We start from the raw sequence: 18,871 nt of genomic DNA on the forward strand, positions 1-18,871 counted from the left end.
CCCCCACCCCCCAACACTCTTTCCCCCACCCCCCAGCACACTTTCCCCCACCCCCCAGCACACTTTCCCCCACCCCCCAACACACTTTACCCCACCCCCCAGCACACTTTACCCCACCCCCCACACACTCCCCCACCCCCCAACACACTTCCCCACCCCCCAACACACTTCTCCCCCACCCCCCCCAACACACTCTCCCCACCCCCCAACACACTTCTCCCCACCCCCCAACACACTCTCCCCACCCCCCAACACACTTCTCCCCACCCCCCAACACACTCTCCCCACCCCCCAACACACTTCACCCCCCCCCACCACCCCCCCACCCCCAACACACTCCCCCCCCCATCCCCCAACACACCCCCCCCCCATCCCCCAACACCTTCCCCCCCATCCCCCAACACACTTCCCCCCATCCCCCAACACTCTTCCCCCATCCCCCAACACTCTTCCCCCATCCCCCAACACTCTTCCCCCATCCCCCAACACTCTTCCCCCATCCCCCAACACTCTTTCCCCCATCCCCCAACACTCTTTCCCCCATCCCCCAACACTCTTTCCCCCCCATCCCCCCAACACTCTTCCCCCCCATCCCCCAACACACCCTCCCCCCCATCCCCCAACACACCTCCCCCCCCATCCCCCAACACACCTCCCCCCATCCCCAACACACCTCCCCCCCATCCCCCAACACCTCCCCCCCCATCCCCCAACACACACCCCCCCCATCCCCCAACACACCACCCCCCCCATCCCCCAACACACCTCCCCCCCATCCCCCAACACACCTCCCCCCCATCCCCCAACACACTTCCCCCCCCATCCCCCAACACACTCTCCCCCCCATCCCCCAACACACTTCCCCCCATCCCCCAACACACTTCCCCCATCCCCCAACACACTTCCCCCATCCCCCAACTCTCACCCCCCCCATTCCCAACAGTCTTCCCCACATCCGCAAACACACTCTCCCCTACCCCCCAAAACACTCTCCCCCATCCCCCAACTCTCTTTCCCCCCCATCCGCCAACAGTCTTCCCCCCATCCCCCAACACATCCCCCCATCCCCCAATACTCTTTCCCACCCATCCCCCAACACTCTTTCCCCCCCACCATCCCGCAACACTCCATCCCATCCCCCCACCCCCCAACACACTTTCCCACCCATCCCCCAACACATTTCCCCCTCATCCCCCAACACACTCCACCATCCCCCAACACACTTCCCCCCCCCCCCCATCCCCCAACACACTTCCCCCCCCCATCCCCCAACACACTTCCCCCCCCATCCCCCAACACACTCCCCCCCCCATCCCCAACCCTCTTTCCCCCCCCATCCCTCAACACTCTTTCACCCCATCCCTCAACACTCTTTTCCCCCCCATCCCGCAACACTCCATCCCATGCCCCCCATACCCCAACACTCTTTCCCCCATACCCCAACATTCTTTCCCCCCATCCCCAACACCCTTTCCTTCCCATCCCCCAACCCTCTTTCCCCCCCCATCCCTCAACACTCTTCCCCGCATCCCCCAACACTCTTTCCCCCCCACCATCCCGCAACACTCCATCCCATGCCCCCCATCCCCCAACACTCTTCCCCCCCATCCCCCAACACTCTTCCCCCCACCCATCCCCCAACACTCTTCCCCCCCCATTCCACAACACCCTTCCCCCCCATCCCCCGACACTCTCTTCCCCCCCATTCCCCAACATTCTTTCCCCCTCCACCAACACTCTTTCCCCCCACCATCCCGCAACAGTCCACCCCATCCCCCAACACATTTCCCCCCCCCATCCCCCAACACACCTCCTCCCCCATCCCCCAACACAATTCCCCCCCATCCCCCAACACAATTCCCCCCTCATCCCCCAACACAATTCCCCCCCCCATCCCCCAACACAATTCCCCCCCCATCCCCCAACACAATTCCCCCCCCATCCCCCAACACAATTCCCCCCCATCCCCCAACACACCTCCCCCCCATCCCCCAACACACCTCCCCCCCATCCCCCAACACACCTCCCCCCCCATCCCCCAACACACCTCCCCCCCATCCCCCAACACACCTCCCCCCATCCCCCAACACACCTCCCCCCCATCCCCCAACACACCTCCCCCCCATCCCCCAACACACCTCCCCCCCATCCCCCAACACACCTCCCCCCCATCCCCCAACACACCTCCCCCCCATCCCCCAACACACCTCCCCCCCATCCCCCAACACACCTCCCCCCCATCCCCCAACACACCTCCCCCCCATCCCCCAACACACCTCCCCCCCATCCCCCAACACACCTCCCCCCCCATCCCCCAACACACCTCCCCCCATCCCCCAACACACCTCCCCCCCCCATCCCCCAACACACCTCCCCCCCATCCCCCAACACACCTCCCCCCCCATCCCCCAACACACCTCCCCCATCCCCCAACACACTTCCCCCCCCATCCCCCAACACTCTTTCCCCCCATCCCCCAACATTCTTTCCCCCCATCCCCCAACATTCTTTCCCCCCCATCCCCCAACATTCTTTCCCCCCCATCCCCCAACACTCTTTCCCCCCATCCCCCAACACTCTTTCCCCCCCATCCCCCAACACTCTATCCCCCCCATCCCCCAACACTCTTTCCCCCCCATCCCCCAACACTCTTTCCCCCCCATCCCCCAACACTCTTTCCCCCCCATCCCCCAACACTCTTTCCCCCCCATCCCCCAACACTCTTTCCCCCCCATCCCCCGACACTCTTCCTCCCCCATCCCCCGACACTCTTCCTCCCCCATCCCCCGACACTCTTCCTCCCCCATCCCCCGACACTCTTCCTCCCCCAACCCCGACACTCTTCCTCCCCCATCCCCCGACACTCTTCCTCCCCCATCCCCCGACACTCTTCCTCCCCCATCCCCCGACACTCTTCCTCCCCCATCCCCCGACACTCTTTCCCCCCATCCCCCGACACTCTTTCCCCCCATCCCCCGACACTCTTTCCCCCCATCCCCCGACACTCTTTTCCCCCATCCCCCGACACTCTTTCCCCCCCATCCCCCGACACTCTTTCCCCCCCATCCCCCGACACTCTTCCTCCCCCATCCCCCGACACTCTTCCTCCCCCATCCCCCGACACTCTTCCTCCCCCATCCCCCGACACTCTTCCTCCCCCATCCCCCGACACTCTTCTTCCCCCATCCCCCGACACTCTTCCTCCCCCATCCCCCGACACTCTTCCTCCCCCATCCCCCGACACTCTTTCCCCCCATCCCCCGACACTCTTTCCCCCCATCCCCCGACACTCTTTCCCCCCATCCCCCGACACTCTTTCCCCCCATCCCCCGACACTCTTTCCCCCCATCCCCCGACACTCTTTCCCCCCATCCCCCGACACTCTTTCCCCCCATCCCCCGACACTCTTTCCCACCATCCCCCGACACTCTTTTCCCACCATCCCCCAATAATCTTTCCCCCCCATCCCCCAACACTCTTTCTCCCCATCCCCCAACACTCTTTTCCCACCATCCCCCAATAATCTTTCCCCCCCCATCCCCCAATACTCTTTTCCCCCCATCCCCCAACACTTTTTCCACCCCCCATCCCCCAACACTCTTTTCCCCATCCCCCAACACTATTTCCCCCATCCCCCCAACACACCACTCCCCACCCCCCCAACACACTTCTCCCCACCCCCCCAACACACTTCTCCCACTCCATCCCCCAACACACTTCTCCTACTCCATCCCCCAACACTCATTCCCCCCATCCCCATCCCCCACACACATTCCCCCCCATCCCCCAACTCCCTTTCCCCCTCCATCGCCCAACACTCTTTCCCCCCATCCCCCAACACACTTCTCCCCCCAATCACCCAACACACTCCCCCCCCCCCCCCCATACTCCTATACACTTCGCCCCATCCCCCAACACAGTTCCCCCCCCGCTCCCTCAACAATCTTCCTCCCCATCCCTCAACACTCTTCCCACCCCATCCACCAACACTTCCTCCCCCCGCCATCCGCCACCGCTCTTTCCCTTCCATCCCCCGCACTCTTTTACCCCATTCCCCAACTCTCTTTCTCCCCCCATTCCCCAACGCTCTTCCTCCCCCATTCCCCAACGCTCTTCCTCCCCCATTCCCCAACGCTCTTCCTCCCCCATTCCCCAACGCTCTTCCTCCCCCATTCCCCAACGCTCTTCCTCCCCCATTCCCCAACGCTCTTCCTCCCCCATTCCCCAACGCTCTTCCTCCCCCATTCCCCAACGCTCTTCCTCCCCCATTCCCCAACGCTCTTCCTCCCCCATTCCCCAACGCTCTTCCTCCCCCATTCCCCAACGCTCTTCCTCCCCCATTCCCCAACGCTCTTCCTCCCCCATTCCCCAACGCTCTTCCTCCCCCATTCCCCAACGCTCTTCCTCCCCCATTCCCCAACGCTCTTCCTCCCCCATTCCCCAACGCTCTTCCTCCCCCATTCCCCAACTCTCTTCCTCCCCCATTCCCCAACGCTCTTCCTCCCCCATTCCCCAACGCTCTTCCTCCCCCATTCCCCAACGCTCTTCCTCCCCCATTCCCCAACGCTCTTCCTCCCCCATTCCCCAACGCTCTTCCTCCCCCATTCCCCAACGCTCTTCCTCCCCCATTCCCCAACGCTCTTCCTCCCCCATTCCCCAACGCTCTTCCTCCCCCATTCCCCAACGCTCTTCCTCCCCCATTCCCCAACGCTCTTCCTCCCCCATTCCCCAACGCTCTTCCTCCCCCATTCCCCAACGCTCTTCCTCCCCCATTCCCCAACGCTCTTCCTCCCCCATTCCCCAACGCTCTTCCTCCCCCATTCCCCAACGCTCTTCCTCCCCCATCCCCCAACGCTCTTCCTCCCCCATCCCCCAACGCTCTTCCTCCCCCATCCCCCAACGCTCTTCCTCCCCCATCCCCCAACGCTCTTCCTCCCCCATCCCCCGACACTCTTCCTCCCCCATCCCCCAACACACTTCCCCCCATCCCCCAACACACTTCCCCCATCCCCCAACACACTTCCCCCATCCCCCAACTCTCACCCCCCCCATTCCCAACAGTCTTCCCCACATCCGCAAACACACTCTCCCCTACCCCCCAAAACACTCTCCCCCATCCCCCAACTCTCTTTCCCCCCCATCCGCCAACAGTCTTCCCCCCATCCCCCAACACATCCCCCCATCCCCCAATACTCTTTCCCACCCATCCCCCAACACTCTTTCCCCCCCACCATCCCGCAACACTCCATCCCATCCCCCCACCCCCCAACACACTTTCCCACCCATCCCCCAACACATTTCCCCCTCATCCCCCAACACACTCCACCATCCCCCAACACACTTCCCCCCCCCCCCATCCCCCAACACACTTCCCCCCCCATCCCCCAACACACTTCCCCCCCCCATCCCCCAACACACTCCCCCCCCCATCCCCAACCCTCTTTCCCCCCCATCCCCCAACACTCTTTCCCCCCCACCATCCCGCAACACTCCATCCCATCCCCCCACCCCCCAACACACTTTCCCACCCATCCCCCAACACATTTCCCCCTCATCCCCCAACACACTCCACCATCCCCCAACACACTTCCCCCCCCCCCCATCCCCCAACACATTTCCCCCTCATCCCCCAACACACTCCACCATCCCCCAACACACTTCCCCCCCCCCCCATCCCCCAACACACTTCCCCCCCCATCCCCCAACACTCTTTCCCCCCCATCCCCAACACACTCTGCCCCCATCCCCAACACACTCTGCCCCCATCCCCAACACACTCTGCCCCCATCCCCAACACACTCTGCCCCCATCCCCAACACACTCTGCCCCCATCCCCAACACACTCTGCCCCCATCCCCAACACACTCTGCCCCCATCCCCAACACACTCTGCCCCCATCCCCAACACACTCTGCCCCCATCCCCAACACACTCTGCCCCCATCCCCAACACACTCTGCCCCCATCCCCAACACACTCTGCCCCCATCCCCAACACACTCTGCCCCCATCCCCAACACACTCTGCCCCCATCCCCAACACACTCTGCCCCCATCCCCAACACACTCTGCCCCCATCCCCAACACACTCTGCCCCCATCCCCAACACACTCTGCCCCCATCCCCAACACACTCTGCCCCCATCCCCAACACACTCTGCCCCCATCCCCAACACACTCTGCCCCCATCCCCAACACACTCTGCCCCCATCCCCAACACACTCTGCCCCCATCCCCAACACACTCTGCCCCCATCCCCAACACACTCTGCCCCCATCCCCAACACACTCTGCCCCCATCCCCAACACACTCTGCCCCCATCCCCAACACACTCTGCCCCCATCCCCAACACACTCTGCCCCCATCCCCAACACACTCTGCCCCCATCCCCAACACACTCTGCCCCCATCCCCAACACACTCTGCCCCCATCCCCAACACACTCTGCCCCCATCCCCAACACACTCTGCCCCCATCCCCAACACACTCTGCCCCCATCCCCAACACACTCTGCCCCCATCCCCAACACACTCTGCCCCCATCCCCAACACACTCTGCCCCCATCCCCAACACACTCTGCCCCCATCCCCAACACACTCTGCCCCCATCCCCAACACACTCTGCCCCCATCCCCAACACACTCTGCCCCCATCCCCAACACACTCTGCCCCCATCCCCAACACACTCTGCCCCCATCCCCAACACACTCTGCCCCCATCCCCAACACACTCTGCCCCCATCCCCAACACACTCTGCCCCCATCCCCAACACACTCTGCCCCCATCCCCAACACACTCTGCCCCCATCCCCAACACACTCTGCCCCCATCCCCAACACACTCTGCCCCCATCCCCAACACACTCTGCCCCCATCCCCAACACACTCTGCCCCCATCCCCAACACACTCTGCCCCCATCCCCAACACACTCTGCCCCCATCCCCAACACACTCTGCCCCCATCCCCAACACACTCTGCCCCCATCCCCAACACACTCTGCCCCCATCCCCAACACACTCTGCCCCCATCCCCAACACACTCTGCCCCCATCCCCAACACACTCTGCCCCCATCCCCAACACACTCTGCCCCCATCCCCAACACACTCTGCCCCCATCCCCAACACACTCTGCCCCCATCCCCAACACACTCTGCCCCCATCCCCAACACACTCTGCCCCCATCCCCAACACACTCTGCCCCCATCCCCAACACACTCTGCCCCCATCCCCAACACACTCTGCCCCCATCCCCAACACACTCTGCCCCCATCCCCAACACACTCTGCCCCCATCCCCAACACACTCTGCCCCCATCCCCAACACACTCTGCCCCCATCCCCAACACACTCTGCCCCCATCCCCAACACACTCTGCCCCCATCCCCAACACACTCTGCCCCCATCCCCAACACACTCTGCCCCCATCCCCAACACACTCTGCCCCCATCCCCAACACACTCTGCCCCCATCCCCAACACACTCTGCCCCCATCCCCAACACACTCTGCCCCCATCCCCAACACACTCTGCCCCCATCCCCAACACACTCTGCCCCCATCCCCAACACACTCTGCCCCCATCCCCAACACACTCTGCCCCCATCCCCAACACACTCTGCCCCCATCCCCAACACACTCTGCCCCCATCCCCAACACACTCTGCCCCCATCCCCAACACACTCTGCCCCCATCCCCAACACACTCTGCCCCCATCCCCAACACACTCTGCCCCCATCCCCAACACACTCTGCCCCCATCCCCAACACACTCTGCCCCCATCCCCAACACACTCTGCCCCCATCCCCAACACACTCTGCCCCCATCCCCAACACACTCTGCCCCCATCCCCAACACACTCTGCCCCCATCCCCAACACACTCTGCCCCCATCCCCAACACACTCTGCCCCCATCCCCAACACACTCTGCCCCCATCCCCAACACACTCTGCCCCCATCCCCAACACACTCTGCCCCCATCCCCAACACACTCTGCCCCCATCCCCAACACACTCTGCCCCCATCCCCAACACACTCTGCCCCCATCCCCAACACACTCTGCCCCCATCCCCAACACACTCTGCCCCCATCCCCAACACACTCTGCCCCCATCCCCAACACACTCTGCCCCCATCCCCAACACACTCTGCCCCCATCCCCAACACACTCTGCCCCCATCCCCAACACACTCTGCCCCCATCCCCAACACACTCTGCCCCCATCCCCAACACACTCTGCCCCCATCCCCAACACACTCTGCCCCCATCCCCAACACACTCTGCCCCCATCCCCAACACACTCTGCCCCCATCCCCAACACACTCTGCCCCCATCCCCAACACACTCTGCCCCCATCCCCAACACACTCTGCCCCCATCCCCAACACACTCTGCCCCCATCCCCAACACACTCTGCCCCCATCCCCAACACACTCTGCCCCCATCCCCAACACACTCTGCCCCCATCCCCAACACACTCTGCCCCCATCCCCAACACACTCTGCCCCCATCCCCAACACACTCTGCCCCCATCCCCAACACACTCTGCCCCCATCCCCAACACACTCTGCCCCCATCCCCAACACACTCTGCCCCCATCCCCAACACACTCTGCCCCCATCCCCAACACACTCTGCCCCCATCCCCAACACACTCTGCCCCCATCCCCAACACACTCTGCCCCCATCCCCAACACACTCTGCCCCCATCCCCAACACACTCTGCCCCCATCCCCAACACACTCTGCCCCCATCCCCAACACACTCTGCCCCCATCCCCAACACACTCTGCCCCCATCCCCAACACACTCTGCCCCCATCCCCAACACACTCTGCCCCCATCCCCAACACACTCTGCCCCCATCCCCAACACACTCTGCCCCCATCCCCAACACACTCTGCCCCCATCCCCAACACACTCTGCCCCCATCCCCAACACACTCTGCCCCCATCCCCAACACACTCTGCCCCCATCCCCAACACACTCTGCCCCCATCCCCAACACACTCTGCCCCCATCCCCAACACACTCTGCCCCCATCCCCAACACACTCTGCCCCCATCCCCAACACACTCTGCCCCCATCCCCAACACACTCTGCCCCCATCCCCAACACACTCTGCCCCCATCCCCAACACACTCTGCCCCCATCCCCAACACACTCTGCCCCCATCCCCAACACACTCTGCCCCCATCCCCAACACACTCTGCCCCCATCCCCAACACACTCTGCCCCCATCCCCAACACACTCTGCCCCCATCCCCAACACACTCTGCCCCCATCCCCAACACACTCTGCCCCCATCCCCAACACACTCTGCCCCCATCCCCAACACACTCTGCCCCCATCCCCAACACACTCTGCCCCCATCCCCAACACACTCTGCCCCCATCCCCAACACACTCTGCCCCCATCCCCAACACACTCTGCCCCCATCCCCAACACACTCTGCCCCCATCCCCAACACACTCTGCCCCCATCCCCAACACACTCTGCCCCCATCCCCAACACACTCTGCCCCCATCCCCAACACACTCTGCCCCCATCCCCAACACACTCTGCCCCCATCCCCAACACACTCTGCCCCCATCCCCAACACACTCTGCCCCCATCCCCAACACACTCTGCCCCCATCCCCAACACACTCTGCCCCCATCCCCAACACACTCTGCCCCCATCCCCAACACACTCTGCCCCCATCCCCAACACACTCTGCCCCCATCCCCAACACACTCTGCCCCCATCCCCAACACACTCTGCCCCCATCCCCAACACACTCTGGCCCCATCCCCCAACACACTCTGGCCCCATCCCCCAACACTCCTCCCCCCCATCCCCCAACAGTCTTCCCCCCCATCCCCAACACTCCTTCCCCCCATCCCCCAACACTCCTTCCCCCCCATCCCCCAACACTCCTTCCCCCCCATCCCCCAACACTCTTCCCCCCCATCCCCCAACACTCTTCCCCCCCCATCCCCCAACACTCTTCCCCCCCATCCCCCAACACTCTTCCCCCCCATCCCCCAACACTCTTCCCCCCCATCCCCCAACACTCTTCCGCCCCATCCCCCAACACTCTTCCCCCCCATCCCCCAACACTCTTCCCCCCCATCCCCCAACACTCTTCCCCCCCATCCCCCAACACTCTTCCCCCCCATCCCCCAACACTCTTCCCCCCATCCCCCAACACTCTTCCCCCCCATCCCCCAACACTCTTCCCCCCCATCCCCCAACACTCTTCCGCCCCATCCCCCAACACTCTTCCCCCCCATCCCCCAACACTCTTCCCCCCCATCCCCCAACACTCTTCCCCCCCATCCCCCAACACTCTTCCCCCCCATCCCCCAACACTCTTCCCCCCATCCCCCAACACTCTTCCCCCCCATCCCCCAACACTCTTCCCCCCCATCCCCCAACACTCTTCCCCCCCATCCCCCAACACTCTTCCCCCCCCATCCCCCAACACTCTTCCCCCCCATCCCCCAACACTCTTCCCCCCCATCCCCCAACACTCTTCCCCCCCATCCCCCAACACTCTTCCCCCCCATCCCCCAACACTCTTCCCCCCCATCCCCCAACACTCTTCCCCCCCCATCCCCCAACACTCTTCCCCCCCATCCCCCAACACTCTTCCCCCCCATCCCCCAACACTCTTCCCCCCCATCCCCCAACACACTCTTCCCCCTTCCCCCCAACAGACACTCCTCACCCATTCCCAACACACCCTGATCCCCAACACTCTCCCCATCCCCCAACACTCTCCCCCAATCCCCCTACACTCTCCCCCCGTCCCCCAACACACTCTCTCTTCCTATCCTCCCAACACTCCACCCCCCCCCCCCCCCCCCCCATCCCTCAACATAATCCTGAGGGAGAGAGATCTTAGTGTCAATGCGTGGGGAGTGAGGACGGAGGGGCATCAAAGAAAGAGCGAGTGTCCTTTCTTATCCATGATGCACTCTACTCAGCACTCAGAGCCACTTCATTCGACTTGCAAAGTAGGACCTTTGTTTACTGTCCAGAATCTCGATTGCCATTTTATTCATGTTGTGCTATCTTAATTACTTGATTCAATGCCGGGAAAATTAATTTCTAGAGTCACAGAAATATACAGCATGGAAACAGACTCTTCGGTCCAACTTATCTATGCCGTCCACGTATCGTACGTTAATTTAATCCCATTTGCCAGCTATCCCTCTAAACCTTTCCTATTCATATACCCATCTAGATCCTTTTAAATGTTGTAATTGTAGCAGCCTCCACACTTCCTATGGCAGCTCATTCCACGCACACACCACCCTCTGCATGGAAAGGTTCCCCTTTGGTCCCTTTTATATCTTTCCCCTCTCATGTTAAACCTATGCCCTCTAGTTCTGAACTCCCCTTCTCTGGGGGAAAAAAAGACCTTGGCTATTCACCCTAACCATGTCCCTCATGACCTTATAAGTCTCGATAAGGTCACCTCTCAACCTCTGATACTTCAGGGAAAGTAGCCCAAGGAGGGAATGAAATGGTTAATCATTTTGGACTACAATTTTACATGATGCTGAGGGAGCGCATGATCGTTTTAAAATAAATATATATATTTATTAAGAAGTCCTTCATTGCTGATTTTAATGTTTTGTCTTTTCTAACAAAATAGTATTAGAAATATTTAAGTGGTAGAAATGTGGGCTGCTTTCAAATGGCTAATCTTCAGTTGAAGCTAAGGGAGCACATTTGCCTCAATGTCCCAAACATTTGACAGGAGCAACTTGTGTTATTAAAGTGTTGGCTATGTAAAAAATGTCCCAAATGGCTCTCTTAAAAACATTTGTCATCAAGTTACAGGAACGTTAGGGTGAGAAATGAAAGCTTGGAGCAAACAGGTTTTTAAAGAGTGATTTAAGGGAGGAAAGAGATGCCAAAAAATATAGGGAGGTGGTGGTGTGGATGATGGCAAGAGCCTTGAACTGGACGAGCACAGTCATAATGTGGATCTGGAGGAGATTATAGCGATAAAGAGAGTAAGACCATGGAGGGATATGAAAATAAAAGTGACAGTTTTGAAATTGCTTAAGCAAGGCCTAAAAGTGCTTCATTATGTTTTTCACAACATGTCTGGTCCTATATAAGTGCAAGTTGTCTCAATAACCTTTGTGGGATAAATCATGGGACACAGCTGCCTAACAGAAGGACAGCCCCACAAATCTCTCCCAGTTTGACTCCTGCTCTGTTCTCCAGTTACAGATAAATTCACTGAAAGTATGTACTTCTTGGCCAACGAGCCATCATTGGCTCTGTACCGACTGCAGGAGCATGTGCGACGATCCCTCCCGGAGCTGGTGCAGCACAAGGTGAGGAGAGTTTGAGAGCGCGCTGCAGAATTATTAAGTTGCAGTTTAATTACATCTGTTCCAATTGTGCCATTCACATCGTCCAGAACTGATGAAAAATCAATCGAGCTAAACTCTTACTCACCTTCCACTCCTTTCACTGCCAGCCCTCCGTTCCAAGTTCCTCTTCCGTCCCAGTCACCTTATCAGCAACGCTTGATATTTGCTGTCAGAGGAAACTGTTTCACTGCAGAAACCATCATTTCTCTTAGGCAGCTCTGAGCGTCCTAGCTGGAGTTTCTGCATGGTGACCACAAGCAGGCTTGTTTCTGACTTTAAAAAAAAAATTCCTCCCCTTCCCACACTCCTCAGAGCCACGAAAACCTGATCACATTGATGTGACCTCTGGCCAGGCTCGGGAAGATTAATATCCATTGAAATTGAGATTACCACTTTGGCACCAGACAGGCATCATATAGTTCCCTCGGCCAACAGGGATCATGTCCATTTCTCCTGCAGCATGGATGTTCACCCATGTAATGGTTTGATTTTTGTGGTGCGGTCCTCTGTGTGGTAGCTGATTGGTGTGTGCAGACCCTCCGATAGTTGAGCAGTTTTGAGGGAATGTCAATGTTGACTCTGCATCAGCGTTCTCTTGAATTTTGTTACCACCTGTATTGCCCACCCCCAACCTGTGTACAGCAGTGATTTCTGGAACCAGAAGTTAACGTCACGATCTGCAAGCCGATCACCATGCGCAGAAGATCAGAGCAGCTGTGCACATCTGCATTCTAGACAGGGCATTGCCCTACAGACATCCGGCTCCTCGCTGTCGGCTTGTTAGGCAGCAGACGCATGGCAAGACCACCACAACAGTAGCCACTCGCCATCCTAACCTGGAAATATATCACTGCTCCGTCAGCGTCAAAATCCTGGAACGCCCTCCCTTCCAGATTGTGAGTGTCCCTACAGAACGGGGACTGCAGCATTGTGGGTGACCCGACAGAACGGATTTTGCGGCATTGTGGGTGTCCCTATGGCATGGGGACTGCAGCATTGTGGGTGTCCCTATGGCATGGGGACTGCAGCATTGTGGGTGTCCCTACAGCATGGGGACTGCAGCATTGTGGGTGTCCCTACAGCATGGGGACTGCAGCATTGTGGGTGTCCCTACAGCATGGGGACTGCAGCATTGTGGGTGTCCCTACAGCATGGGGACTGCAGCATTGTGGGTGTCCCTACAGCATGGGGACTGCAGCATTGTGGGTGTCCCTACAGCATGGGGACTGCAGCATTGTGGGTGTCCCTACAGCATGGGGTCTGCTGCATTGTGAGTGTCCCTACGGCACGGGGACTGCAGCGTTGTGAGTGTCCCTACAGCACGAAGACTGCGGCATTGTGGGTGTCCCTACAGCACGAAGACTGCGGCATTGTGGGTGTCCCTACAGCATGGGGTCTGCTGCATTGTGAGTGTCCCTACGGCACGGGGACTGCAGCGTTGTGAGTGTCCCTACAGCACGAAGACTGCGGCATTGTGGGTGTCCCTACAGCACGAAGACTGCGGCATTGTGGGTGTCCCTACAGCACAGGGACAGCTGCATTGTGGCTGTCCCTACAGCACGAGGACTGCGGCATTGTGGTTGTCTCTACAGAACGGGGGCTACTGCATTGTGGGTATCCCTACAGAACGGGGACTGCTGCATTGTGGGCGCACGGTGGCACAGTGGTTAGCACTGCTGCCTCACAGCGCCAGAGACCCGGGTTCAATTCCCGCCTCAGGCGACTGACTGTGTGGAGTTTGCACGTTCTCCCCGTGTCTGCGTGGGTTTCCTCCGGGTGCTCCAGTTTCCTCCCACAGTCCAAAGATATGCAGGTCAGGTGAATTGGCCATGCTAAATTGCCCGTATTGTTAGGTAAGGGGTAGATGTAGATGTAGATGTAGGGGTATGGGTGGGTTATGCTTCGGCGGGGCGGTGTGGATTTGTTGGACCGAAGGGCCTGTTTCCACACTGTAAGTAATCTAATCTAATCTAATCTAATTGTGGGTGTCTACAGCACGGGGACTGCAGCATTGTGGGTGTTCCCACAGCACAGGCACTGCAGTGGTTCAAAAAGGTGGCTCATCATCACCTTCTCCAAGGCAATTAGGGATGGGCAATAAATACTGGGCCAGTCAGGGATAGCTGCATGCCAGGAACAAATAAAGGAATAATTGGATATGAAATAGGAGAGTAAAGAGTGGGAGGTGGTCAGTGGTGATTCCTTCTCTTCCACAAATTGGCTGTAACTGTTGGTTTGTTGGTGGTCAGCCAGAGAGGGGAAGCTGCACAGACATACCTGCACGTCCTTTTGTGTAAAAGCACCTTTTACATGGTAAGCGCACAGGGATCAGCACACCCACTCAGATGTGGATATTCCATCATATGCAGGTGACAGCTAAAAGCAAAACAACCATTTCTGCCCTCACCCTTGGAAGTAACACAGTACATGGTGGATAAACCTCTGTCATGCAGTCACAGGTCCACTTCGGTTTCATTTGGTGTTGATACCCGGGTGTCAGTCCCAAGGAAACCATCCCGTGGGGTGAGTGGCACAGGGAATGAAGCAGGCATGGTTCTGCTCTGACTAGCTTTATGAAGGCAAGGCCGTTTGATCATAAAATGTTGTGTTTACTCAATGATGTTGTGGGTTAGAATGACCTCTTTTTGCTCCCCCTGCAGACAGACATGCAAGGAGTGGAGGAGCAGTGCCAAGGTGCGATCTATACTGTGGAATACGCCTGCAGGTTAGACTACTCAGAAAGCCAAGACAGTCTTATTTACTGTGTGAAAGGGACTGAGTACAAGGTGCTCATGTCAACCCTAGTTTGAGTTATGCATGCTAATTGTTACAGCCTCGATATCAGAGGATGCTTTGATAATCTGGGCCTCTTATAAGGAAGGTCTGTCTCTGTAGAATAGAATATCGTTCATTGTTATGTGTACTCCAGTACAAGAGCACAGTGAAAAGATTTTATAATGGCTGCCGCTAATTGCGCCATCTTAAGTACAAGTATCTAGGTACAAATCTTGGATACAAAAGAGGGATAAGTGGAATAAAAGGAAAAGTAGTGTCATTACTGACAGTGTCTAAAACATAAGTAAGAAATAAGATCGTTATAACATAGTTAAAGGATTGACATTGCAGTCTAGTAAAGAATTTCAAATAGACATTACATTGCAGCAGCCCAGCTCAGCTGTGGTCTGACCACCTGTGCCAGGCCCTAGTCCCAACGACTCTCCAGCCTCCAGTCCGCTGCATGTTAGCACTCAGCTGCACAAAGGTAAGTTGCACCACTCTGGGGCTCACTCCCCTTTGTGCTGTTACAGGACTCCCTCACTCCCCCTCGCACCGCTCCTGGACTTCCTCGCTCCTCCTTGCACCGCTCCGGGACTCACTCACTCCTCCTCGCACCGCTCCGGGACTCACTCACTCCCCCTCGCATCGCTCCGGGACTCACTCACTCCCCCTCGCACCGCTCCAGGACTCCCTCGCTCCCCCTCGCACCGCTCCTGGACTCCCTCACTCCCCCTCGCACCGCTCCGGGACTCCCTCACTCCCCCTCGCACCGCTCCGGGACTCCCTCACTCCCCCTCGCACTGCTCCAGGACTCACTCAATTGACAATAGGTGCAGGAGTAGGCCATTTGGCCCTTCGAGCCATTCATTATGATTGCCCACAATAGTATCCTGTTCCTGCCTTATCCTCATAACCCTTGATTCCACTATCTTTAAGAGCTCTATCCATCTTTTTCTTGAAAATATCCAGAGACTTGGCCTCCAGTGCCTTCTGGGGCAGAGCATTCCATACATCCACCACTCTCTGGGTGCAAAGGTTTTCGTCAACTCTATTCTAAATGGCCTATCCCTTATTTTTAAACTGTCCCCTCTGGTTCTGAACATGCTTCCTGTCTCCAGAGTGTCCAATCCTTTAATAATCATTTACGTCTCAATACATCCTCTCTCATCCTTCTAAACTCAAGTGTATACAAGCCCAGTTGCTCCAATCTTTCAACATATGATAGTCCCACCATTCCGGGAATTGACCTCGTGAACCTACACTGTGATCCCTCAATAGCCAGAATGTCCTTACACAAATTTGGAGACCAAAACTGCGCACAATACTCCAGATGCGGTCTCACCAGGGCCCTGTACATCTGCAGAAGGACCTCTTTGCTCCTATAGTCCATTCCTCTTGTTATGAAGGCCAGCATGCCATTAGTTTTCTTCACTGCCTACTGTACCTGCATGCTTGCTTTCATTGACTGATGTACAAGAGCACCTAGATCTTGCTGTACTTCCCATTTACCCAACCTGACTCCATTTAGGTAGTAATCTGCCTTCCTGCTCTTGCCACCAAAGTGGATAATCACACATTTATCCACATTAAAGTGCATCTGCCATGCATCCGTCCACTCACTTAGCCTGTCCAAGTCACCCTGTGTTCTCTTAACATCCTCCTCGCATTTCACCCTGCCATCCAGCTTTGTGTCATCAGCAAATTTGCTAATATTACTGTTAATGCCTTCATCTATATCATTAATGTATATTGTAAACAGCTGTGGTCCCAGCACCAAACCTTGTGGTACCCCACTGGTCACCGCCTGCCATTCCGAAAGGGATCTGTTTATCACTACTCTTTGCTTTCTGTCAGCCAGCTAATTTTCAATCCAAGTCAGTATTTTGCCCCCAATACTATGTGCCCTAATTTTGCTCATTAACCTCCTATGTGGAACTTTATCAAAGGCTTTCTGAAAGTCCAGGTTCACTACATCCACTAGCTCTCCCTTGTCCATCTTCATAGTTACATCCTCAAAAACTTCCAGAAGATTAGTCAAACACAATTTCCCCTTCGTAAATCCATGCTGACTCTGACCTATACTGTTACTGCTACCCAAATGAGTCGTAATTTCATCTTTTATAATTGACTTCAGCATTTTTCCCACCACTGACGTCAGACTAACTGGTCTATAATTCCCTGTTTTCTCTTTCTTTCCTTTCTTGAAAAGTGGGGCAACATTAGCCACCCTCCAATCTGCAGGAACTGATCCTGAATCTATAGAACATTGGACAATGATTACCAATGCGTCTACGATTTCCAGAGCCACCTCCTTCAGTACCCTGGGATGCAGACCATCAGGTTCCTGGGACTTACTAGCCTTCAGACCTAACAATCTATCCAACACCATTTCCTGCCTAATATAACTTCCCTTCAGTTCATCCATTACCCTAGGTCCTTCACTCATCTCTGGGAGATTGCTCGTGTCTTCTCCAGTGAAGACCGATCCAAAATACCTATTCAAATCTTCTGCCATTTCCTTGTTCCCCATAGTAAATTCACCTGTTTCTGTCTTCAAGGGCCCAATTTTAGTCTTAACCATTTTTTTTTCTTTTCACTGACCTAAAAAAGCTTTTACTATCTTCCCTTATATTTTTGGCCAGTTTGCCTTCGTACCTCATTTTTTCTCCGTGTATTGCCTTTTTAGTTATCCTCTGTTGCTCTTTAAAAGTTTCCCAGACCTCTGGCTTCCTGCTCATCTTTGCTTTGTTATACTTCTCTTTTATCTTTATACAGTCCGTAACTTCCCTTGTCAGCCACGGCTGCCCCTGCCTCCCCTTAGGATCTTTCTTCCTCTTTGGAATGAACAGATCCTATATCCAGAAATACCTGCCATTGTTGTTCCACTGCCACCCCTGCTAGGGTATTGAACCATTGTACTTTGGCCAGCTCCTCCCTCATAACTCAATAGTTCCCTTTGTTCAACCGCAATACTGACACTTCTGATTCTCCCTTTTCCCTTTCAAACTGCAGATTAAAGCTTATTGTATGTGGGCACTACCTCCTCATGGCTCCTTTACTTTGAAGTCCCTGATCAAATCCTTTTTGTTACACACCAGATCCAGAATTGCTTCTCCCTGGTAGGTTCCAGTACAAACTGTTTAGATTAGATTAGATTAGATTACTTACAGTGTGGAAACAGGCCCTTCGGCCCAACAAGTCCACACCGCCCCGCCGAAGCACAACCCACCCATACCCCTACATCTACCCCTTACCTAATACTACAGGCAATTTAGCATGGCCAATTCACCTGACCTGCACATCATTGGAGTGTGGGAGGAAACCGGAGCACCCGGAGGAAACCCACGCAGACACGGGGAGAACGTGCAAACTCCACACAGAGAGTCGCCTGAGGCGGGAATTGAACCCGGGTCTCTGGCGCTGTGAGGCAGCAGTGCTAACCACTGTGCCACCGTGCCGCCCGTGTTCTAAGAATCCATCTCGGAGGCACTCCACAAACTCCCTTTCTTGGGGTCCAGTACCACCCTGATTCTCCCAGTCTACCTACTTGTTGAAATCTGCCATAACACCTTTGCAACAGGCCAATTTCAACTCCTTATTCAAGTTACACCCTGCATCCAGACTTCTGTATGGGGGCCTGTAGATAACTCCTATTAGGGTCTTTCTACCCTTAGAATGTCTCAACTCTATCCATACTGACTACATCTCCTGATTCTATGTCCCCACTCGCAAGGGA

General features: G+C 56.9%; 1 protein-coding gene across 3 annotated transcripts in view; it reads left to right on the forward strand.

Moving 5' to 3' along the window:
* The window catches only part of borcs8 (BLOC-1 related complex subunit 8), a 44,575-nt gene that overhangs the window by 9,903 nt on the left and 15,801 nt on the right, over positions 1-18,871 (forward strand). For all 3 annotated transcript variants that reach the window (XM_072594344.1, XM_072594345.1, XM_072594343.1), the window contains exons 2-3: positions 12,206-12,318; positions 15,018-15,082. In XM_072594344.1, coding sequence (XP_072450445.1) covers positions 12,229-12,318; positions 15,018-15,082 — 155 coding nt within the window. In that variant the 5' untranslated portion in view covers positions 12,206-12,228. The remainder of the gene's footprint in view (positions 1-12,205; positions 12,319-15,017; positions 15,083-18,871) is intronic.

Source organism: Chiloscyllium punctatum, chromosome 24 (genome assembly GCF_047496795.1).
Source record: "Chiloscyllium punctatum isolate Juve2018m chromosome 24, sChiPun1.3, whole genome shotgun sequence".
NCBI lineage: Eukaryota > Metazoa > Chordata > Chondrichthyes > Orectolobiformes > Hemiscylliidae > Chiloscyllium > Chiloscyllium punctatum.